The sequence below is a fragment of the Hylobates moloch genome, unplaced genomic scaffold (genome assembly GCF_009828535.3).
Source record: "Hylobates moloch isolate HMO894 unplaced genomic scaffold, HMol_V3 SCAFFOLD_4, whole genome shotgun sequence".
Classification (NCBI taxonomy): domain Eukaryota; kingdom Metazoa; phylum Chordata; class Mammalia; order Primates; family Hylobatidae; genus Hylobates; species Hylobates moloch.
The window spans coordinates 39299315-39324341 of NW_026652279.1; the positions used below are offsets into that span (position 1 = coordinate 39299315).

The 25027-nt window shown below is 39.7% G+C and overlaps 1 protein-coding gene across 9 annotated transcripts; it reads left to right on the forward strand.

Annotated features, from left to right (window-relative positions):
* Positions 1 to 172: 172 nt before the first annotated feature.
* Positions 173 to 24707, forward strand: MIX23 (mitochondrial matrix import factor 23). 9 transcript variants are annotated; one of them, XR_009213107.1, is made up of 6 exons: positions 173 to 367; positions 12211 to 12336; positions 15995 to 16141; positions 18805 to 18935; positions 21242 to 21301; positions 24479 to 24707. XR_009213107.1 is itself a non-coding variant. In XM_032150026.2 (5 exons), exons 1-5 carry the CDS (start codon positions 908 to 910, stop codon positions 24443 to 24445), a joined length of 435 nt encoding a protein of 144 aa, XP_032005917.1. In that variant the 5' UTR covers positions 876 to 907; the 3' UTR covers positions 24446 to 24707. The 9 variants fall into 9 exon arrangements, 4 of the variants coding, with proteins under 4 accessions (XP_032005917.1, XP_058293414.1, XP_058293413.1 ...); XR_009213106.1 differs by lacking the exon at positions 173 to 367 and adding an exon at positions 876 to 958; XR_009213108.1 differs by lacking the exon at positions 173 to 367 and adding an exon at positions 929 to 984.
* The last annotated feature ends 320 nt before the right edge of the window (positions 24708 to 25027 follow it).

Below are 25027 nucleotides of genomic sequence, written 5' to 3' on the forward strand. Positions count from 1 at the left end.
CGCAGTGAACAGGCCTGCGCCAGCGCAAGGCGTGCAGAACGTGCGCGACGCGCTGGAGACCGGCGGCGCCAGCCTAGTGCCCGTGACGCCGCGCCCTGAGCCAGTCTCGGAAATGGTCCTGTGGAGTGTGGCGCCGTGGGCCCTTGCCCTAGCGGATATGTATCCATGGGAGTACCTGTGTGAAATAGAAGGGAAATGTGCAACTTTCGTGAGCTGTAAACTCCCGAAATACACCAGTGTTCCAGTATGCCGCTCTTCCAGTGTTTTCAATGAACATGTTTTATCAGAAAACACATAATTGGACTCAGTGCTCAGTGGCCCTATCTCTTGTTGGAGCATCCCTCAGGCTAATCTGAGAAATTAACATGTATGTTTTCAATTTGTTTTCTATTTACCTATTTTCTAAAAACATTTGATCGTCTCCATCCTAAACACTTTACTCATACCCACCCACACTGCCAGAAATGCCGTTTTTTCTTGACGTTTCTTAGTGGTCCCAAATTCTTAACAAAGACCCCTCTGCTCCAGGGTCGGGGGAGGAGGTTAGGCACTGGAGTGAGAGGTATTAGAAAGGCCTAACTTGCCTAGATTTCCTTCAACGACCTGGTAGGGGAACCACAAGGAAATTGTTTCCCTTTTGTGAAAAGATGGGATTGGAGTAAACAGTCCCTTCAAGGTCTGACAATCTTTGATCCATGTATCTGGTCCAGTTCCAGGAGGACATGTTAAAGGGGTTAGGACAGCAGGGTGACAGGTTTCGAGGTGGATGCGGACCACGTTGAAGTCAAGCCTTGCGCTCAGCTTTCCTAAGGATTCCCCTCGTACTATATTTTTTTGTCAGGCGGCTCCGCGGTCACCTTTGCTCCGCGGTGATTGGCCTGCAGCGGGGTCCTCGTGTTTGTCCAATATGGCGGCGCCCAGTGGCGGTGTGAACTGTGAGGAGTTCGCCGAGTTCCAGGTGATGGGGTTTTCCTCGTGTGGCAGGCATGTCCCCCGTTTTGTCCCCAGACCCTATTCCCTGCTTTGCGAGGGAGTATGAACCAGCTTTGGAAAAAGCGGGCAATTCAAAGCTCTTTTCTCGAGCCATTGGAGGTCATGGGGGGCGCGGGTTTGGCCTTAGGGAGCGAGGCTGCTCTGTAGGAGGAGGGAGGAGGGGGGTCATAGTTCTCTCCGCGGCTCGCAGGCCTTGACTAGGAAGCTCTGGGTAATCCGCGGTGGTAAAGCTCGGGATCCGTGGATAAGGATTGTAACAATCTTGTAGCAATTCCCTGAACTCAGTTTCCAGCTTCTGCCATTCCTCTCCTACTTTTCTAAGTAGAGTTTTTGTGGGAGAGAAGAAGGTGAAGAAGAGCTATTTAGTTGATAAAACAAATACTTGGTACAATTTACCATTTTTGTGGGACAGGACATAGGGAAGCTTGGAGGGAGGATTAATTATAGTACCTGCTCTAGTGTCATTGCCCATTAGAGAAGATGTAATATTTAAAGGTTCTGCCTTTTTATGTTCAAATATCAGAGATCTAGGGCTAATTATTAACCCATGAATTCAAGAATAGGGATCTGGTTTTGACCAAGTTGCCATTAAAGTTATCTGTTCCAATTCAGTCATAAATGTGCTTCTGTTTAGTTACAAAGTTGAATTCCAAAATCATGATCTTAAATATGTATTGCATTATTAACTAACCCAAGATACTGAAAATTGACCTATCTGTAGTAAGCTTTGTACTTTGAACGGTTTGAAGGTAGTGGTATTCTTGAATACTGCCTCACCCTCCCTGTAGCTAGGACTACAGGCACGTGTCACCACGCCCGGGTAATTTTTTAAAAGAAATTTTGTAGAGACAGTGTTAATCCTCCTGCATCATCCTCCCTAAGTGTTGGGATTATAGGCGTGAGTCACCACTCCCGGCCTAAAGTGTTTAAAATTTTTGCAACTCTTATTTTTTCATTATAAAAATTAGATTTAGTACTTCTGGAAAATATTCTATTTCCAAATTGAAATAAAATCCAGAAAAGAATGTTTAAAATCGAGTGCCTAGAATCCCATTTTAGCATGCATTCAAGAATTTATTGGATACTGTATTAGTCTGCTAGGGCTGCCATAACAAAATACCGCAGACTAGGTGGCTTAAACAATAGAGATTTATTTTTCCACAGTTCTGGAGACTAGAAGTCCAAGATTAAGCTGCCATCAGTTTCTAGTCTATACAGTTTGATTTAAGAGGGGAAAAAGAGTGCCATCAGAATTAGTTATAGCAAGGCCTCTCTTCCTGGCTTGTCAATGGCTGCTTTCTCCCATGTCTTCTCTATGTCACTATCTCTTCTCTGTGCCTGCACATGGAAGGAGAAGGATCTCTAGTATCTCTTCCTCTTCTTTTTTTTTTTTTTTTTTTTTTGAGACAGAGTCTCGCTTTATCCCCCAGGCTGTAGTGCAGTGGCACAATCTTGGCTCACTCCAACTTCCACCTCCCGAGTTCAAGCGATTCTTCTCCTGAGTAGCTGGGATTACAGGCGCCCACCGCCATGCCCGGTTAATTTTTGTATTTTTCGTAGAGATGGGGTTTCACCATGTTGACCAGGCTGGTCCCGAACTCCAGACCTCAGGTGATCCGCACCCCTCTCAGCCTCCCAAAATGCTGGGATTACAGGCATGAGCCATGGCGCCCAGCCTATCTCTTCCTCTTCTTATAGGGACATCAGTTCTATCGGATTAGAGCCCCACCCTTATGACCTCTGTTTAACCTTTATTACATACCTCAAGGCCCTCTTTCCAGATACAGTCATGTTGGGGATTAGGAATTCATAAATTTTGGGGACACACAATTCAACCCGTAACAGATACCTACTAGTCTCCTGGCACTTGCGGAAACCCAGTGGATGGAGTATAAAACAAGGAGCGTAATCTAAGTAGGGCTATAAAATGTGGAAAATATTGAAAAAAAAAAAAGAATAAAATGCTAAAATAATTTAGAGAGAAACAAATCAAGAGATATGGTTGAGTTGGGCCTTAGGCAGGCAGGGACTAGGGGTATTCTAGGCAGAGGCAATAGGATAATAGACAAAAAAGTTTTATGTATTTAAGGGAAATAGAAAATCAGTATTGCTAGAACACATTATTTATACAGGGGCACATTGGGATTACACAAGGTTGCAACCAGATTTGTGGAAGGCCTTGTGTGTCAAGTGTGAGTTAGGGAGTCCTTTTTGGGCAGAGGGGTGAAATGATCAAAGAGGTGCTTTAGGAAGATTCATCACTACTGCCAGTGGCTTTGTTTAGGCCCCTATCATTTTTGGAACTAGCTTTGCAACAGGCCTTCCTATCTTCTGGCACTTTTTTTCTCTGCTAAATCCCCCCTTCAATCTAATCTCCATAATACTGTGGCATATGCTATTATATTCTGAATTTTATAATCTAAGCTATGCTTTTAAGTTTTAGGTTCATATGACTAGATCTAAACTTCTAAACATGGTATATAAGACCTTTTAAAATCCAACCCCAAAGTGCCTCTTGTCATGTCTCTTATCGTTGTCCTCATACATGTCTCTTTCTTCCTACCCACCCCCCAGCACTTCAACATGCATGTTTAAATATTAGTATTTCTATTAGGAATATTCATTGACACATAAGTGATTTTTTAATCACATTGTAATTAGGTACATGCTAAATAGGTTATTTTCTAGCATCAGTGATGGTTTCTTCTATGCTTACAGGGCTGCTTTCTATTCCTGTCCTTGGGGATGCTGGGTGTTAGAGGACTCTGGCAGTTGTAGACAAGTTTATGTTTCTGGTTTGGGGGAAGCACTGTGGGAGATTTGTTGTAAAAATAGAGTTTGAGGAACCAGATCTGTCTGAAAAGAGCATCATGTAAAAGGGACCTTGATGTCAAGTACCAATGGCATTACTTCTGGGTACCGTCAGGCAAAGGGAGAGGAGAGGAAAGGTTAAGGGAGTTCCATATCATTCTTTGGAGTACACTGTATTTTAGTTATATAATGGCTCCTTTCCTACTCTTCACCCCTATGTACCCTAAAAAATATGTAGAATTATAAAATAACTTTACCTGAGAATGAATCTTAGGAGTAGACTATAGTATAATTATAGGGGCAATAGAAAGTTTTCTCTACTCCTGCCCACTACGAAATATAGGCACTCCTTCAATACCTAAATTGCCTTCCAAGAGGATGAGATTTTTACCTCACCAATTAGAGAGAAGACATAAAATGCATGCCAAGAAAAACACCTGCATAATTTCAGAGTCAGCCTACAATGAGAGGTTCATGATATATCAGATCTCTTCTTGTTTTGAGGAGGATGAAAGATAGAAGAAGCTGGGGGTACTACATGCTATGATGTAATGTTTAGAAGCTCACGAGGGTTCTACACAAGATGCAGCCTTCAGAGAACCATTGAACTGTGTGTATTTCTGTGGACAGGTGTTGCAGTTTATTGTGTATGATGTCTGTTCTGTTGAGGGGTGTCTTTTATGTATTTTCTTGGTGAATTTCTGTGGACAGGAGTGTATGCCATTGGGGCTAGGCCTCAGGTAGGTAGTCAGTAATTCTTTATGGATGATCCACATAATTCAATGGCAGCATTTTTGTGCCTTCCTTCACCTTCGTTTGCTCACAGTGTGTGAGAACAGCCCGAACTTTTGCCTAGAACCTCTTGGAGTTGCCTTAACAGCTTTGGCACTTTTTTCCCTTTGAAGAAATGTGAGCCTAGTGAGGTGGTTTACACTTCTTTTCCTTCTCCCTTTTCAATTTTGAAAGAAATCACTTCCTGTCTCATTACACCACAAAAACACTTGAGGGGCCACTATGTTGGACAAAATATTCATTGTTCTCAACAGGTTCCTATAAACAAAATTTGAATCTCCTTCTTTTCATAGCTGAAATGATGGACTAAATGGCATGCCTCTACTACTTCATCACCCACACTTTATTTCACTACAATGTTTCCTTCCCCCAATCATTTTACCTCCCTTTTTTTCTTTCTCTTTAGCTTTTCGGGTATCTCTTCTGTGACATTTAAGAATGGCATACAGTTTTCAGCAATTCCTGAACAAGTACATTATCAGTTAAGGGGTTGTCATTATATTTTCTAGAATATAGCACTGTCCGGTAGGACTTTCTGTGATGGTGGAAATGTTCTGCATTTATGCTATCTCCATATGGTAGCCACTAGCAACAGGTGGCTCTTGAATACTTGAAATGTGACGAGTGCAATTAAGGAACTAAATATTAAATTGCATTTAATTTTAATTTAAATAATCTCACGTGGCTAATGTCTGCCATGTTAAAGGCAAGCTCTAGATCATATATTGATAATTCTCTAGTACACACAGAAAAATTGATACACAGTCATGCTCCATATAATGACGTTCCAGTCAGTGACTGACTACATATACAACGGTGGTCCCATGAGATTATAACACCATATTTTTACTGCACCTTTTCCATATGTAGATATATTTAGATACACAAGTATCACTGTGTTACAGTTGCCCACAGCATTCAGTACAGTAACCTGCTGTATAGGTTTGTAGCCTAAAAGCAGTCATCTATACGATATAGCCTAAGTGTGTAAGTAGGCCATACCATCTAGGTTTGTGTAAATACACTCTATGATGTTCACACAACAGAATAACTCAATGACACGTTTCTCAGAATGTTTCCTTGTCATTAAGCACTACATGACTATTTGATAATCCATAGGTTCCATTGGTAAGACAATAAAATTGATGGACTCATTACATAGTTAATGTGGATAGATTCCCATTGCTATGTAAGGAACTTAGTAGTATGTCCAAATTGTTTTATTGGAGATGAATCGGGCTAAAGTGTTCAAACTCAAAACTGGTTAAAGTTCAGAGTCAATAAAAATCCCAGGAAATGTGAAACGACGTAATCTTTCACCTGGATTGCTGCAGTCGTCTAACTGATCTTTTGACATCTACTCTAGTTCCTCTCCAGTCCACTTTAACCTAAGCAGTCATTTTAGAACACAGATCTGATCATGTAACCTTAATCACAACAGAAAACACATGTTTGGTTCCCTGTGGGTCTCAGACTAAAATCCTATCATATGACCTCTAATAATGGACCTCATGTTACACCATGTTTTATCTTTCTCTGTGTACTTAAGCCACATTACCTTTTCATTCCATTAAACACTCTATTTACATGGCTCTCTTTAAGGTCACCCATGATTTCCATCCTGCTAAGTTTAAAAGTTTAATTTCTGTTCATATAATCGTTTATTCATTTAAATTTTTTTGAGACATATTCACCAAGGCTGGAGGGCAGTAGCACATCATAGCTCACCGTAACCTTAAACTCCTGGGATCAAGTGATCCTTCTGCCCCAGCATCCCAAGTAGCTAGGACTGCAGGCACATGCCACCATGCTTGGCTAAATTTTTTTACTTTTGTGGAGACAGAGTCTTACTATGTTGCCCAGGCTGGTCTTGAACTCCTAGCCATAAGCAGTCCTCCCGCCTGAGCCTCCCAAAGAGCTGGGATTACAGATGTGAGCTACCGCACCCAGCCCCATATAATTCTTGAGTTAGTAACATTCAACACAAATGACCAATCCCTCTGTTAAACCAGAATTTTTCCTTTACTTTTAGATGGAAGAATTCCTTAATCATTGGCCCCCTTCGCTTTCTATAGTCTCCTCCAGTGATCTATTCTAGTTTCATGGTTTTAAAGAACATCAGTTTGTTAATATAACTCCACCCTGATCAGTGTCAGACTGGCATATTCTACTTTCTATTCCACTCTTCTACTCAGATATCTAATAGGCATCTCAGACGTAACAAGTCCAAAACAGAGCTTTGTTTTTTGTCTTTTGTTTTTTTTAATTTTTAAAATTTTAGATTTGGGGGTACATATACAGGTTTCTTTTTTGAGATGGAGTCTCACTTTGTCACCCAGGCTGGAGTACAGTGGCGCAATTATCAGCCCACTGCAACCTCTGCCTGCTGGGTTCAAGCAATTCTCCTGCCTTAGCCTCCCAAGTAGCTGAGACTACAGGTGTGTGCCACCATGCCTGGCTAATTTTTTGTATTTTTGGTAAAGACGGGGTTTTGCCATGGCCAAACTGGTCTCAAACTCCTGACCTCGTGATCCACCCACCTCAGCCTCCCAAAGTGCTGGGATTAGAGGCGTAAGCCACTACACCTGCCCGATAGCCTTCTAATTTACCCACCACACAAATTATGAACATTGTATCCAACAGCTAATTTTTCACCCCTCACCTTCCTCCTTACCCTTGCCCTTTGGAGTTCCCAATGTCTATTCGTTCCATCTTTATGTCTATATGTACCCATTGTTTAGCTACCACTTATAAGCAAGCACATTCGGTATTTGATTTTCTGTTTTGAGTTATTTCACTTAATGGACTCCAGCTCCATCCATGTTGCTGCAAAGGACATAATTTCATTATTTTTCTTCTTTTTCTGGAGACTTGGAGACAGAGTTTCGTTCTTGTTGCCCAGGCTGGAGTGCAATGGTGCGATCTTGGTTCACTACAACCTCCACCTCCCGGGTTCAAGCTATTCTCCTGCCTCAGCATCCAAAGTATTTGGGATTACAGGCACCTACCACCACACCCAGCTATTTTTTTGTATTTTTAGTAGAGATGGGGTTTCACCATGTTGTCCAAGCTGGTCTTGAACTCCTGAGCTCAGGTGATCCACCCGCCTCAGCCTCCCGAAGTGCTGGATTACAGATGTGAGCCACCATGCCTGGATGATTTCATTCTTTTCTGTGGCTGCATGGTATTCTATATATATGTGTGTATACATACACCACATTTTCTTTATCCAGTCAACTGTTGATGGACACTTAGCTTGCTGCTGTGAATAGTGCTGTGATTAACATATGAGTACAGGTGTCTTTTTTTTTTTTTTTTTTGAGACGGAGTCTCACCCTGTTGCCCAGGCGGGAATGCAGTGGCACGATCTCAGCTTACTGCAACCTCCGCCTCCCTCGTTCAAGTGATTTTCCTGCCTCAGCCTCCCAAGTAGCTGGGATTACAGGTGCGTGCCACCATGCCAGTCTAATTTTTGTATTTTTAGTATAGATGGGGTTTCACCATGTCGGTCAGGCTGATCTCGAACTCCTGATCTCACGATCCACCCGCCTCGGCCTCCCAAAGTGGCGTGAGTCACTGCGCCCATCCTCTAGGTGTGTTTTTTATGTAATGATTTATTTTCCTTTGGGTAAGTACCCAGTAGTGGGACTGCTGGGTCAAATGGTAGTTCTGTTGTTGGTTCTCTGAGAAATCTCCATATATTCAATAGAGGTTGTACTAATTTACATTTCCGTCAACAGTGTATAAGCCTTCCCTTTTCTCTGCATGCTTCCCAATATATGTTGCCACAACAAAACTTTAAAAAAAAGTTTTATTATACAAGATTTTAAACGTAACACAAAAGGAGAAGGCTGTACCACAAATACTCATGTACCCATCCCCCAACTCCAACAACTAATTCATGGCTAGTCTTGTTTCATCTGTTCACTACTACCACTTATCCCACCCTAATCCAATCATTTTGAGGTCATCCCAAATACCATATCATTTTTTTCTGTAAAATTTCTGTCTATATCTCCAAAAGATTACAACTTTCTAACACCATACTGTTACCACATACAGACAACGAACAGTAATCATCAGAGAGCCTGAGTCAGAATACAACTCTTGATGTTCCCACTCTTTCGAAGTCTCTTCCTTCCCCAGTCTCCCCCCACCATAAGTTAATGGCACTTCCATACAATTAGATGCTTAGGCCTCAAGCCTGAAAGTCATCCTGTTTTCTTTTCTCGTCCCTGACCACCAATTCAGCAATTTCTGTTAGCTCTGTCTTCAAAATATATCCTAAGTCCAACTACCTCTCCTTAATTCTACTGCTACCAGTTTTTTTGTTTGTTTGTTTGTTTTAGACGGAGTCTCGCTCTGTTGCCCAGGCTGGAGTGCAGTGGTGCAATCATGGCTCACCAGTGCCTCAACTTCCTGGGCTCAAGCAATCCTCCTACCTTGCCTCAGCCTCTCAAATTGCTGGGATTACAGGCATGAGCCACCACCCCCAGCCCAGATGTTACTATAGTTGGTTCAATCTCTATCTGAAGTAGCCCCCAAGCACCACTCAGTCACTCTTCATCTCATCACCTTAGTTTGTTTTCTTTTTCATAGTACTTTTTAGTATCTAAGATTATCTTATTTATAGGATACTTGTTTAATTTCTATCTCCCCCTTCAGGAATTTTGCTCTATAAGAACAAGGACCTCTTTTATTCGCTACTGTAGCCTTGATGTTTTGAATGGTGCCTGACACATGCTAGACATAGGACAGTTGGCCCTCCCATATCTGTGGGTTTTACATCCATGGATTTAACCAACCATGGATCGAGATAGTTGAAAAAAAAAGTTGCATCCATACTGAACATGTACAGACATTTTTCTTGTTATTATACCCCATACAATACAGTGTAACTAACACCTATTTACATAACATTTATATTGTATTAGATATAAGTAATCTAGAGATTATTTAAAGTATATGGAAGGATGTGCATAGGTTATATACAAATATTGTGCCATTTTATATCAGGGACTTGAGCATCCTTGGATTTTGGTAACCATAGGAGGACCTGGAACCAAACCCCCATGGATACTAAGGGATGACTGTAATTATATGAAGAATGAGTTAATAAATAATGAACTCTGTGATACTGTCTCTTACTGCTGCATTATTTAAAGACAAATATTGCTGCGGGCTTTCATAACCAAGAAAACCTCTATCCAAAAGGCACAACTTAACCCTTGGCCTCAGAAGATCAGTTCAGTTTAGATAGTGAAAAGGAAGGTTTTGAAAGAGAGTTTAAAGGGGCTTTTTTTGTTTGTTTGTTTTTTTAAATAGGCCAGTCATAGGAAGTAAAGTGGCAAGGTGGGTCCCTGTCTTCTACTTACCTATTTTTTTTTTTTTGGACTCCCCAAATAGTACTGCCATCATTTGTTTGGAATTTACCACTTAAGCACAATACATATATCCTTCACTATGTATGGTGGTTGCCCAATGAATACATTGAGATTATTCCTTAAGAATTCCAGTTTACAGAGAATACTATTAAAAAAATAGAAAGATACAGGACAAGATAATGAACTTGGTTTTAGACCTGATAGTTGCTGGTGTTTTATTAGTCTGAATTATGAGCCTTCTGCAAGCCGTTTCACTTCTAGATTGAGGTATAGAAAAGGCCATTAAATTCACTAACTAAAAATTAGTGGAATAATAGAACAGAATCTAGACTACAGACTTAGATTGAATGGACTAAATGGTTTATAATTGGAAACAACCTAAATGTTTGTTAATGAGAAAGTGGCCAAACGAGTTATGCTTGAACAGGATAGAATACTTATGCAACTATTTAAAATATCTTCAGGGCTGGGTGCGGTGGCTTTTGCCTGTAATCCCAGCACTTTGGGAGGCTGAGGCGGGCGCATCGCTTGAGTCCAGGAGTTCAAGACCAGCCTGGGCCATGTGGTGAAACCCTCTCTCTACAAAAATATACAAAAAATTTAGCAAGGTGTAATCCACATGCCTGTGGTCGCAGCTATTTGAGGGGCTGAGGTGGGAGGATCACCTGAGCCCAGGAGGCAGAGGTTGCAGTGAGCCAAGATCGCGCCACTGCACTCCAGCCTGAGCAACAGAGTGAGACCCTGTCTCAAAAAAAAAAAAAAAAACTTTCAAGACATTTCTAGCACATTGTATTATGCTCATAATATAATGTCTTAAAGCCAGATTTTAAAATGTTACATAGTACCTCAGTTGTATAAAAACATTAATAGGTATGTGTAGAAAAAAGACCAAAGGGACATATTAAAATGTTGATAGTGGTTAACTACGGATGATTTTTATTTAAAGTTTTTTTCTAACTTTTCTAAAATGAAAGTAATAATTTAATAATAATAATAATTTTTATTTTAACAAATGGATGAGGAAAGAAAGGAGTTGGTTTCAGGCGTGGATTTAAGTTTGGCAAAGGTAAGAAGTAGCATAGTATATTGAGGGAAAAAGAATCAAACGTTGCTTTTAATACATATTAATATTGAATGTTAACTTGGATGTTTTCAATAATAAGTATATTCCTGGTATTATATAATTCTGTTTTATTTTCATTTGTTCGTTCTTTTTTTAAGAGACAGGGTCTTACTATCGCTCAGGCAGGAGTACAGTGGTGTGATCATAACTCACTGCAGCCTTGAACTCCTGGGCTCAGTAATCTTCCTGCCCCAGCCTCCCAGGTAGCTAGGATTATAGGCATGAGTCACCATGCCCGGCTAATTTAAAAAAATTTTTTTTTGTAGAGACAGGGTCTCACTATGTCCGTCATTAAGGCTGGTCTCAAATTTCTGGGTTCAAGTGATACTCCTGCCTCAGCCTCCTAAAGTGTTGGGATTACAGGTGTGAGCCACCGTGCCCAGCCATTTTCTTGATGCTTTTTAAGTGGCTGTGTTTTGTTGTTGTTGTTGTTGTTCTTGTTCTTGTTAGGATATTTTGTAAATTTGAGAAACTAAAAAGAAAAAGATATACTGCCAGAAACTTCTCCCAGAGTTTAACTGAAGACGAGATGTAGCTGATGTCCAGCCTTTCTCTAGTGACAAGTGAAAAGAAGTACACTGATCACATGTGGGTAGGAGGGGTTGTGCTGTGTAGGTACTTACTACTGGTCTTTTTAAGTTCCCTGCCCTTTTGATATTATTTTTCTGTTGGTTTTTGTTTTTGAGAGTTGGAGGCTTTCTGAGGTAAGAGGGATCCTTGGAACATATGAGCTAGGGTTACTAAGAAAAGGTAAAAACTAGTAGTACACTTTACTGGCTGTATGCTGGAAGTGGAAGGAGCATACACTGTTTGCTAAACACCATGCCAGCAAATGGGATTTCAACATGAGTAAAACACTCTTAACCCTTAAGACAATCACATTTGATCCAAGGAGGCAGAGTTGGTGCCCACTGTTAGGATTACCATTACTTAACCTACCTATCATCCTTGAACATTTTCTTATGGTTGCATGTATTTGTCTTGGTTTCCTCACTCCTGACTTAAAGGACTTTAAAATACCCAAGAGCTTTATTTTTAACTGAAATACTTATTTTTTATTACTAACTTTCCATTTGGGTTATATTCTTGTATTTTAAATACATATAGGAATTACTCAAGGTGATGAGGACAATTGATGACAGAATAGTACATGAATTAAACACTACGGTTCCAACAGCTTCCTTTGCAGGGAAAATTGATGCCAGCCAAACCTGTAAACAACTTTATGAGTCTGTAAGTATATCTTTTGAGTCTTTTGCTTCTTTCATGCCTTTCTTTGCAGGCTGAATAAGAAATCAGTTATCTTGTAACTTGACTGTGACTAAAGGAATGACATCTTTTCTTTGCCTATACCTGATGGTGTATATAAGTTTTGATCTGGTTACTACACATTAAAGAAAATGTGTGAACTTACGCTTGTGAAATCTTACCAAACCTGGGAAGAAATGGTTCTAAAGAATGGGAGCAGTTGTTTTGTCACCTTTAACTTAAGGAGACCTTATGTACAAAGGAATGAAAGGAGGAGAGTGAAACAGTGAAGTAAAACAGTAACAAGAGCAAGGACTGTGAGCACATCAGTCCTAAAAAGCTAGGCAGCTGGTATAAGGAAGAATTAAAACCCCTCACACCTTTAAATCTTCTTTTTCTCACTCGTCAGGAAGGGGAATAGAAGCATTTGGCAACTGGGAGAGAAGGAAAGCCAGTGGATCAGTTGTCCTTTCCTGAGGTTTTGGTTTCTCAAGTATATTTTTTTCATTGCCTCCCTTTATTTCTCTTTTTTAATCTCCAAAAGCAGAAGGAAATAATGCAGCAAAATCTTTTTTATAGTTTATTTACCTATATTCTTTCATTAATTTGGAAGCTGTAGTTCAAATGACACTTGCTATTTTAAGCTCTACCAGAAGGTTACTGTTTGGATTCATAGTCATAAAGAAGGCATCCTTAAAACCTAAACTGCCTTTCTCAGATCAGTTTTGGACAAGCTTATCCATGTCAGTTAAATTCAGAGCACTAATTACTGATATTTTTGTTCTGTGTTAAAGTATGTTATTTTAAATGAGCAGGTAAGTCTTGTGGCTTGAGAAAATCTTAAGGTTGTGGACTTTAATGAGTAGAATTCAGTATTGGGAGTCGATAGGATGGGACCTAGTCCTAATTGGCTATGAGGTTGTTTGACAGTTCACTTTCTTTGGGTACCTCAGTCTGAAGAACTAGAATTTATGGTCACTTTGGTGATACTCCCGCTCTCACCTCACTACTCATATAATCTCCGTAATCTATAAAATTGTTTCCATTTACCATCTTCCTATTAACCTAGACGTTTATAGTGTAGTGATTAACAATATGGACTCTAGATCTAGATTAATCTCACATCTGCTACCTCCTAGCTGGATAACCTTGATTATGTCACATAACCTCTGCCTCAGTTTTTTTTTTTTTCTTTTTTGAGACAGTGTCTCACTTTGTCACCCAGGCTGGAGTACAGTGGCAGGATCTCAGCTCAGTGCAGCCTCCACCTCCTGGGTTCAAATGATTCTTGCACCTCAGCCTCGCAAGTAGCTGGGACTACAGGCACACACTACCACACCTGGCTAATTTTTTTTGTATTTTTTGGTAGAGATAGAGTTTTCACCATGTTGTCCAGTCTGGTCTCGAACTCCTGACCTCGAGTGATCCACCTGCCTCGGCCTCCCAAAGTGCTGGGATTACAGGTGTGAGCCAACATGCCCGGCTGTCTGCCTCACTTTTAATATTTGTAAAATAGTATAATAATAGTACCTAGTTCATAGAGTTGTCGGCGCATTGAATTATAAAGTGCTTACAGTACTGTTTTGTATACAAATATTGCTGGCCAGGTGCGGTGGCTCACGCCTGTAATCCCAATACTTTGGGAGGCTGAGGTGAGAGGATCACTTGAGTCCAGGAGTTCAAGACAAGCCTGGGTGACATGGCGAAACCATATCTCCATAAAAAATACAAAAATTAACTGGGTGTGGTGGTGTGCGCCTACAGTCCCAGCTACTTGGGAGGCTAAGGCAGGAGGATTGCTTGAGCCCAGAAGGCAGAGGTTGCAGTGAGCCAAGATCACACCACCGCAGTCCAGCCTGAGTGACAGAGCAAGACCCTGTCTCAAAAAAATGTTTGCTGCTACTGCTGTCATTTTTTTTTTTTTAACAGGCCCTTTGAGAATCACAAGTTGTTATTTTTTATCTCCTTGTTGAGTCAGGATAAGCTTGCATACTAAGTTTAGAACTCTTCTGTTTTGGAAATCCTGTGTGTGTGTTTGGGTTTTTCTCTGTATCTATATCCTGGAAGGATTCAGCAACATGTATGTCAAGTAAAGCTTAATTTTTCAAGTAGCTTTGTGCCAGGGATCGAGCCTGCAGCAGAGTGCCCATACCAATAAGTACCACTGAGTTCCCTTAAGTATTATGTCAGTCAAGAAGCAGAACTCTATGAAATGTCCAAGTTGCTTATATTCACCCTGACTTTTATCCCTGACCTAGCTTCCTTCTGTAGCTGAAGAAGGGAAATTTGTCTTTTCAAATAACACTCCTTCCTAGGAGATGATCAGTAAGGTTATTATGAAGCACTCGTTTTAGAAATTTCAAATCTCAAAAGTATACTCAAGGTAAAACTTATAAATTTCAATGAGATCTTATTAGAGCATATTACCTTCAATCTATGACATTTTTCTAGCTTTACATTGTTTATTCCCATGGTAAACATAAAAATCAATACTGAACAATAAAGTCTATGAACTTGAAACAATGCTTTACAAATGCAGATTTTGAGGTATTATCAAAATGTGGCTGTGATTATGGAAGTATGTTTGAAACATGACCATGATACTTTAGAATCAAGATGGGAAATAAATGAGAACTGTTTTTATTAATTTGTTGCATTAAGATGGAGGTTATCAAAGAGTTGTTCTGTCAGACATCCTTAGTTTCTTTTTTTTTTTTTTTTTTGACGGAGTCTTGCTCTGTCCCCCAGGCTGGAGTGCAGTGGCACAATTTTGGCTCACTGCAAGCTCCGCCTCCCAGGTTCACGCCATTCTCCTGCCTCAGCCTCCCGAGTAACTGGGACTACAGGCGCCCGCCATCACGCCCGGCTAATTTTTTGTATTTTTAGTAGAGACGGGGTTTCACTGTGTTAGCCAGGATGGTCTCGATCTCCTGACCTCGTGATCCGCCCGCCTCGGCCTCCCAAAGTGCTGGGATTACAGGCTTGAGCCACCGCGCCCGGCAGACATCCTTAATTTCAATCAGCACACACAATTGATGCAACCACTAATCTGTGCTTCATTTATAAGTTTTCCTTATCAATATTTATATTTTATAATCTTGAAAAGGGCTCTGTCTTGCGTAGGTAAAGGTAGCATTCTTTGTTATTTATTGTAATGAAATCTTCTATACATGACTTAGTTTATAATTTCTTTCACTTGTTGACAATTTGAGACAGAAAAAAATATGAAAGGACAAAGAGTGGAAGAATAGCCGTTTAAGTGGCCAGGTGTGTGCGGGTGGTTGTATAATAGAGGAACACATGAATGGAATCACGGGGAAAGTCAGTGGTGTAGGGTAGAGGAAACTGAAGTGAAAAGCCCAGCTTGGGGAATGCAGGAGGAAAGCCGAAGTCAATACTGGGAGCATATTGAGGAGGAGGACAGCCCCAGACCTCATACCTTCCACCCTCAGAGATGCTGCCAGTTATGTTTTTAGATGAGGTGGCTGATTCAACACAATCTTCTCTTTCATGGTTTCAGTCATCAGAAATTGTTTTAGAAAGTATTGAATTTCTATACTCTCAGGGATTTTTTTGAAAAACACTAAAATGTGATAAATTTATGCAGGTTTTGTTTTCTCCTTTCATTCCTTTGTTCTTTTAGTTGATGGCAGCTCATGCCAGTAGAGACAGAGTCATAAAAAATTGTATAGCCCAGACTTCAGCAGTAGTAAAAAACCTCCGAGAAGAGAGAGAAAAGAATTTGGACGATTTAACGTTATTAAAGCAACTTAGAAAAGAGCAGACAAAGGTAAGTTGAACAGAATTAACATTTCTCAGGCAAAGTTTTTCCAACTGTAGCCTTCAAAGTAAAATTTTTAATATGAAAATTTTGGCATATGATATGGCAATTACTTAAAAAAATGACCAAGAGATTAGTGCTTCATTTTTAGTGGGCTTTATTTTATTATGTTTAGTTATTAATTGGTAAATGTGCACTTCTTGAACAAATGCAGCATAGCAGCTTTGTCTAAAATAAGCACAGTCATAATTTATTTTCATTTCTTTGTTTCTTTCCCACTATTAAAGACAAGGGATCACTGCAGGTGAAGTACCACATCAGAAATTCTGGGGAAATCACATCTGTACAGTATCTGCCTTTTGAGACATAACTTGAGAAAAACATCTCTAATATATTTTGAAAATAACTCCAGTTTCATTCTGTAGAAATCTGCTGAAATGTAATATAGACTATTTAACTTCCGGATATTATCCTCTTTAGCCATAAAAATATAGTATGATTTAAATATAACCAGATGCACTTGTACCTCGTTATAATTTATTTCCCTACTGTGTAAAAGTTGCTAGGGATCTTTGGCTTTTTCTTGGACATGCCTTTTTCCCATTTCCTCCCCATCCCTGCGGTGTTTTTACTTTTAAGAAAACAGCAAATGCCTACCTAGGGATGTGTCAGAGGACGCCTTATTTTCCCAAATCAACTATAATGTAGATAGGGTGTAGACTTCAGAATACAGTTAATGCAGCAGAACTGTTTCTTTACAGCCATTGTATGCGACGTGTCAAGGAAACAGTAGAAAAATACAGCATATTTTATTATGTGGGATTTATTGCTGTCTTTCTTTTGAGGGGACTCTTGGGGGTAACTTTTTATCTTGTATAATTTCAAACTTACAGAAAGTTGTAAGAATAGCATAAGGAACTCCCATGTGCCCTTTACCTATATTCACTTATTGTTTATATGTTGCCCCACCTGCTTTACAGTTCATTCTCTTCACCCTCCCTCTCTCCTTCTCTTCATCCTTTCCTGCCTTCCTCCCTCTCCGTCTCCCCACACACCTGTATGCATAAATACAGTTTTTCCATGAACCATTTTGAGACTGTGTTATACACATTGTACCACTTTACCCTTAAACTCATTAGTTATTTCTAAGAATAGGGACTTTTCCTACAGGACCAGTGTACAATGATCAAAATCATGTTTTTTTTTTTTGTTTTTTTTGAGATGGGGTCTCACTCTGTAACCTAGGCTGGAGTGCAATGTTGCAATCTCAGCTTACTGCAACCTCTGCTTCTGGGGCTCAAGCAATCCTGCCTTAGCCTCCCCAGTAGCTGGGACTATGGGCGCGAACCACCACACCCAGCTCATTTTTCGTATTTTGGGTAGAGATGGAGTCTCGCCATGTCACCCAGGTTTATCTCAAACTCCTGAGCTCAAAGTGATCCGCCTTCCTCAGCCTCCCAAAGTGCTAGGATTATAGGTGTGAGCCATCACACCTGACTTCATGTTTGTACTTTAAGATGGCATAATAGGTGACTTACGGATCCTTGTGGGATTGAGTCATGCTTTTCATACTGCACAGTCATAAAGTTTGCCCTTTGTTTAGTAGATGTAGCTGAACTTTGAAAAGGGGACTTCGCCATCTATTGAAAACTATTAGTAGAAAAGAAAAGAAACCTCTTTCCTTGTAGCTGGCTGCACACAAGGTGAGTAGGCCAGGCTGCTGCACTTTTTCGATCATTCCGCCAATTCAGGATGTCTCACTGGATCCAGGACTCAGCCACTGTCTTTGCTGCTCTCTTTGTTCATGACTACTGCGTCAGGTCTGTATTCCATACCTGCTCATGCAACAGGCACTGGTGGATCCCTTGGACAGTGACCTTATGCAGTGATGTTGATCTTACTCCCCTTGCTGTTCATGAAGGCATATAGATTATTTATTTATTTATTTATTTATTTTTGAGATGGAGTCTCGCACTATCGCCTGGGCTGGAGTGCAGTGGTGCAATCTTGGCTCACTGAAATCTCTGCCTCCCAGGTTCAAGAGATTCTCCTGCCTCAGCCTCCCTAGTAGCTGGGGTTACAGGTGCCTGCCACCATGTCCAGCTAATTTTTTTTTGTATTTTTTAGTAGAGACAGGGTTTCACCATGTTGGCCAGACTGGTCTCGAACTCCTGACCTTGTGATCCGCCCATCTTGGCTTCCCAAAGTGCTGGGATTACAGGCATGAGCCACCGTGCCCAGCCGGCATATAGATAATTTATATAAAACTGGTGAAAGTCTAGTAATTTTGGAGTTTGTATTTCAACGCTCTTGAAGGTGTTGACAAAGGAAACTGCAGGGCAAAGGCTGTTAAATTGGAAACTGAAAAGTCACTTTACAGATCAAGTCAAACAATAGAGTGACTTGTTATTGGAGAGCAAAGTTCAAAACTCTACTGAGTGTTTGGGAATGATTGTGACACACAATTTGCTCAGCCTTGAGATCTGCCCTTGTGTCTTTAGGGCCCAGATAGGATCACCAGGATGACCACTGCAAGGAGAGTTTTAGAAACCAATCAGTGAGTTGCATGAGGTTTGCTTTCTAGCTTGATAACATATAGGGCTGGGGGTAACCATGGGGTAGTACATAAGCAAATAAGGAAACGTGAATTTTTTTTTTTTTTAATTTTCAAGTTTGCTATGAAGATTATGGAATCAGAGAGAGCTCTTGGAGATGGTACAGCTCTACCTCTTCATTTTCTATCTGAGGAAAAAGACTCAGAGATACTTGAGATACTAACTGACACCCCCAAAGCCACAAGCTAGTAAGTGGTAGAACTGGGACTTTAACCCATCTCTTCTGACCCTGCATTCAGTCAGTTTCTTTAAGTTGTGACTAATAGTCAAATACTTTAGTGAGTATATTTTATTTATAGACAGATGCCAGTCAAAAAATCCCCACTACTTTACCTGAATATTTAACTCAAAAAAAGCACCTTCCTTGCTGGACCTCTATAACTGCTGTCACATATTAGTGGCCTTAAGTTTGCCTGTTGAAGACCTACAGTCTCAAAGACAACTGTCTCAAAGGTGACAGTTTGTTGGTAGCACTGATAAAATTGCATTAGAAGTTGGCTGTAATATCTGCAATGTTGTAGAATTTTAAAAAATAATCCAAAGGCAGACAGCTCTGAGGAAATAAATCCCACCTACCTTGGTGGCTTTGTAACCTTGTGTATTAATTGTTCTGAAAAGTCTGATTTTGAATCTGTAAAATGGAGTTGATACCTAATAACTTCTTATTTTTGAGGAGCGTGTGCCAGGAGGATTCAAGGATGTAAGTAAGAGCTAGCATATTGGCTGCTACAAAGTAGCAGTTTCTTTCCTTTATGAGTCTCTGGGACTCCATATTTGTTGCATTAATCCTCTTTGTCATATCACCAACCAGTGGTTTCTAGCTTTTGTTTCACTACTGCTTAAGGGCGGGGTGTTGTGACAGGAGAGGATTCCCTGTCTCAGTGTCAGTGTATTCTCTTTTGGACAGTTCTAATTGTTCGAAGATTTTCATATTGTGAAATTCTGCTCCCATAATATGTAAGTACTGCTTCTTAATCTTCTCTCTGGAGTTACCCAGGATGATTCTGAACCCTCTTCTGCGTAGTATCCCTTTAAATATTTGAGAGCAGTTTTGAAGACTATCTTAGTGACTTTCACACTGTTCTTCAACTGAAATTATTTCTTTGGCAGTCAGTCCAGGCTTTGTCAGAGAAGTGGAGCTTTAATGATTTTGGTCTGTATGGCTGATTAAAATGGGAACTTAGGTTGCATTGGTGGGCTTCTTCAGCCTTGTTACTACTGCACACAGCACAGGACTAATTGTCAGAATGCAGTCCTTCTCCTTGTTCCACAGTTCTAGCCATATGTACAGGCCTACACTTTGACACCAGTTCTGAATCTAAGAAGGGAGTTTGCAAGGAGCCATTGGATCTGTCCCAAGTTCCATTCTTATCATTGTTGCCACAAATTTCTCAAACCTCCTGCCTGAACTGCGCTCCTAGTTGGCCAGGGTCTTTGGCCTGGGTGTCAGATTCATGCTTGCCCAGATCTTGTTGAGCTTTCTGCATTTTATTCCCAAATCTGGTCTGGGTTCTTCACTTTGGCCTGAGGAAATCATCCTGGTGTTAACCTCTTAGTTGGCATCAACCTATAGTTCATGCTTTTTTCTCCTCATTTTCCTGAATATTTTCAAGCCTTCTGCCTGGAACTAGCCAGCTTTTTCCCCTTCAAGTCCTCTAACAAAATGCTACTGGGAGTATGGTGAGTCCTGCTCTCAGGGCCTGGCAATGGAATTGGCTACTTTTCTGTCGGAGTAGTTAAGTTGGCAGTTAATATAGAAAGCTAAAAAGGCTTGGCATTTTTAGCCTGAGACCTCTGACTGTATGGTTAAGGTGTGAGGAAACGCATGCCTTTCTAGATCACTTCCATGTATATTCTCTTTCCTCCCTGAGGGTTTTTTTTTCTTAATTCTCTATTCAGATCAGGTTTGCACTTCCTTGTCCTTTTTTTCCTCTGTGCTATCTTTGCAAGTCTGTAGTTGTATGAACAATCTCTAGAACTGGAATCACTGAGTTCAAGGACATGAGAATGTACATTTCCTATGAGTCTTGCCAAATTGCCCTCCATAGAAGTTGTAACAATTTATACTCTTACTAAGAATATATATGAGTATATCTTTTCACATACCTTCACTAATGTTAGGTTTTATCAGACTTATTCATTCTGTCATATTATGGCTTAATTTGCATTTCTTTATACATGAGTAAGATTGGCATTTTGTTATGTTTATTGGCCTTTTGTATGTCTTCTGTGAACTGACTGGCCTTGGGATTTTTTTTTAAAGCTCTCAAGGTGATTAGAATATGCAGCAAAGTTTGAGATTAGCAATTGATTAGATATGGGGAAAGCTGATTGTGTCAAAGAAGCTTCCAAACTGCCATTAACAGACAAAAATACTAGAGCAGTAGCAGGTTTTGTTGGGTAAACATGAGTGTGGTTTTAGCTCTTTAAATTTTATAACTTCAATTTTTTTCTTGCTCTTTAAATTTTATAACTTCAGTTTTTTTTCTTGCAGTTGAAATGGATGCAGTCAGAACTGAATGTTGAAGAAGTGGTAAATGACAGGAGCTGGAAGGTATAAAATAACGTTGGTGTTTGGAAAGAAGTAGGATGGAAACTCAACTAGCAAAGGGAAACCAAGGGAGGAGGAGTAAAGAGTGCCGTGAGGCTGTAAGGAGAGTAGAGATCACTTGTTTACATTTACAGTTGAGGGCTGTAACCTTTTGGGGTGGGGGGGGGTGGGGACAGCAGGATGCAGTTAGCATCTAATTAGAGCCATTTTATAATAATTAGCTTTACAGGGCCAGGCGAGGTGGCTCACACCTGTAATCTCAACACTTTGGGAGGCCAAGGCGGGTGGGTCACCTGAGGTCAGGAGTTCAAGACCAGCCTGGCCTGGCCAACATGGTGAAACCCTGTGTCTACTACAAATACAAAAATTAGCGTGGTGGCATGAGCCTGTAATCCCAGCTACTCGGGAGGCTGAGGCAGAAGAATCGCTCGAACTCGGAAGGCAGAGGTTGGAGTGAGCTGAGATCAAGCCATTGCACTCCAGCCTGGGCGACAGAATGAGACTCCATCTCCAAAAAAAAAAAACCAAAACAAAATTAGCTTTATAAGCATATGATAGAACTGAAAGAGCTGCCATCATAATGGCATTAGAGACATTCTCTATGTCTCCTAACACTAATTACAGGCATGGTTGATACTTAGAGTTACTACTCAGAACCTTCAAGGAGGCTATTTGTTAAAATTAGCCTTTTTGAGCTCAGTTACTTTCCGTAAGTTTTCCTATCATTAGGTAACCTGTACAGTTGCTTGTCTTCTAACTTATCTGATCATAAAACTTGTTGTTATATGTAGTTTTACTGGTATCTAATAATACGGCTTTTTATTGCTCATAGATTTACAAGCTCATTATTATTATTGCATAGTTCTTGTTAGGAACTAGATTAGGGGACCAGATCCCAGAAACTTACATATAGTCAAAATTCATGAAACTCTGACTTTAGTTTTCTGAAAAAGTATATCCATTTACCCCTCTCTAAAACTCTAAAAGATTTACAAAGGGCAAAAATCTATTAAATCTGAGAAAATGTACTGAAAATTCTGTTTTATCATTTGAACTTAACTAGTGGAATGTTGTTAAACTGTATGCTTATAAGAGAGGTTAGCTGAACCAAAACCAGAATGTACCAGCTTGCTGAGACATGAACACATTGCAAAATACAAATTGGCTTTCTTTGCTTTATCACATTTCTCTATCTTATCCTCTTTGCCAGGGTTTCCTATTCCTGCCCTTTCCACCAACATGATAAGGTGTCTGTCACTTGAGAGGATTTGGCAATATTTTCCCATTTGTATTCTCTGGAGAAATAATATTTACTCTTGGGATTAGATGGGGAAGGGGTACAATGAAACATCTGGCTTGAAAAAACAAGTGCAGAAGTTTATGATATATGTAAAATGTAGTGGGAAGAGTGAACTATTTTGGATTTAATATTAGTTTTAAAGAAAATATGGTCTATCCACTCCACAGAAGATGAGGCCCCTACTTGTTTTAAAAAGAAGAAAATGTAGCCATGGTGCTCTGGTGCAGTGGGACAGCAGAAGTGGATAGGAAATCATTTGGGAAAAGGATTTGGAGAGGCTCAGCCAAGTTGTATATATCACCCCAACCAGTGTGTCAAGGCCACTAAACCGAAGCCTCCCTCTTGTCTGATTGGGAATTTCAGGGAAATGTCAGGTCTGGAAATGGGTGAGATGAATTGTAAGACAAAAGGGCTAGAAAGAGTCTATATAATTTCTACATATTTTCTTTTAATTGTGAGATGCATATGCCAAAGATTATGTGACATGTAGAATTTAATGAATATTAATAAAATGAATATTCATGTAACTACCACTCAGCTTAAGAAATTGAATAATAGGCCAGGTGCAGTGGCTCATGCCTGTAGTCTCAGCACTTTGGGAGGCCGAGGTGAGTGGATCTCTTGAGGTGAGGAGTTCGATACCAGCCTGACCAACAGGGTGAAACCCCATCTCTACTAAAAATACAAAAAATTAGCTGGGTGTGGTGGCAGGTGCCTGTAGTCCCAGCTACTCGGGAGGCTGAGGCGGGAGAATTGCTTGAACCCAGGAGGTGGAGGTTGCAGTGAGCCGAGATCACGCCATTGCACTCCAGCCTGGGCGACAAGAGCAAAACTCCGTCTCAAAAAAATAAATAAGTAAAAAGAAATAGAGTAACAGTACCTCACAACCTCTGTGTTTAGATTTTTCTTTTATTTTTATAATAGTCAATGGCAGCCAACATAGGTAGTTTTTTTTTTTTTTTTTTTTAACCTGAAAAGTGATTTGTTCTTTACATTAATGATGCATGGGGGTAAATTCTGAGAAGAAATTCTTTTTCAATTTCAGAATTGTTATAATTGGACACTTAAAATTTTTGACATGTGATTTAAGTTTTTTTAATATTAAAAATATTAAAAAAAATTTTTAAGAGTAGTAATATACAGTAAAAATTTTGCCTTCTGTCCCTCTCCTTCAGCTACCTCCTACTTTCCCTTCCTTCTGAAAGATGGTATATGCTTTCAGATACTCACACCTTTTCTAATTTTATGTGTGTGTATTTTTCTACCTTTGTTACACAAGTGAGAGTGTACTATTCAGACTTTGTTTTTTTCCCTTAATAATCTTGGAGATCTTTTTAAGTCAGAACATAAATTATTTTTAACCTTGCATGTATTCCATTGAATAATCGTATTAAATTTTTATTTAACACAGTTCCATGTGGACATTTAGTTATTGAGCATTCTTTATTTAAACTTGTTTTAGATATTTTTGTGTTGTTGTTTAAAAAATGTCCAGAATATGAAATTGAAATGTTTGCTAGTAACTAAATTACCTGGCTCTCGATGATTTTTTCCCGAAGTAACTTAAATTTTATTAAAATATTAGAATTGTCTTGCAAATGGATGTTAAGGCCTTCTGTGCATTCAGCACCTCATAAGTCAGTTTGAACTGCTGAGGAAACTCTTCTGTTTCCTCAGTCTGTTGACTTAGGACAAAAATGGTAATAGCCTTTTGAAGCATACTAAATTGAATTTAGTTCCAGGCCTGATTTATACAGGATAATTCAATGACTTTTGTTTCTGTTTCAATATTTTAGGTGTTTAATGAACGCTGCCGAATTCACTTCAAGCCTCCAAAGAATGAATAAAGAGAGATTCTTTTTTTTTTTTTTTTTTTTAAGGACTGGGTCATCTCATAAGAGCTAAGCATGACAGATATCAACAGGGCGGGCTTTCTAGGATGATTTCTGAGCCAACAGTCCAAGACCTTTTGTTGATTTCAGCCCCACTTAGCCAAGACCTCAAGTATAAATAATTCTGATAATTATGGAGAAATCAACTGCTATTTTATACTGATTCTGTAAAAAAAAAAAAAAAAAAAGTTTTGTAACTATTAAAATAATTTTCTGACTCAGTGTACATATTTATTTGATTGTTTTCTATGTTGAGGCAGTTCTCTTTTTATTTATTGAATTTTTAGTTTTTATTTTTTTAATATCCTGTCAGGTTGTAAGACAGTTCTCATAAGAGAATTTGCATGCACTTGCAATATCTGATTTGTATTGTACTTTTTAATTTTTATAAATTTATTGGCATGGATGTGGACCCTTTTGGTTATTGATAAGTTTATTCCTTGATTTATCTTTGTGGGTTGATTATAAAAGGGCAGTATTATAAGCTGGACACTGTCCAAAGAAGTTTTCTTTTAGTACCTTAACTGATCTTATTTT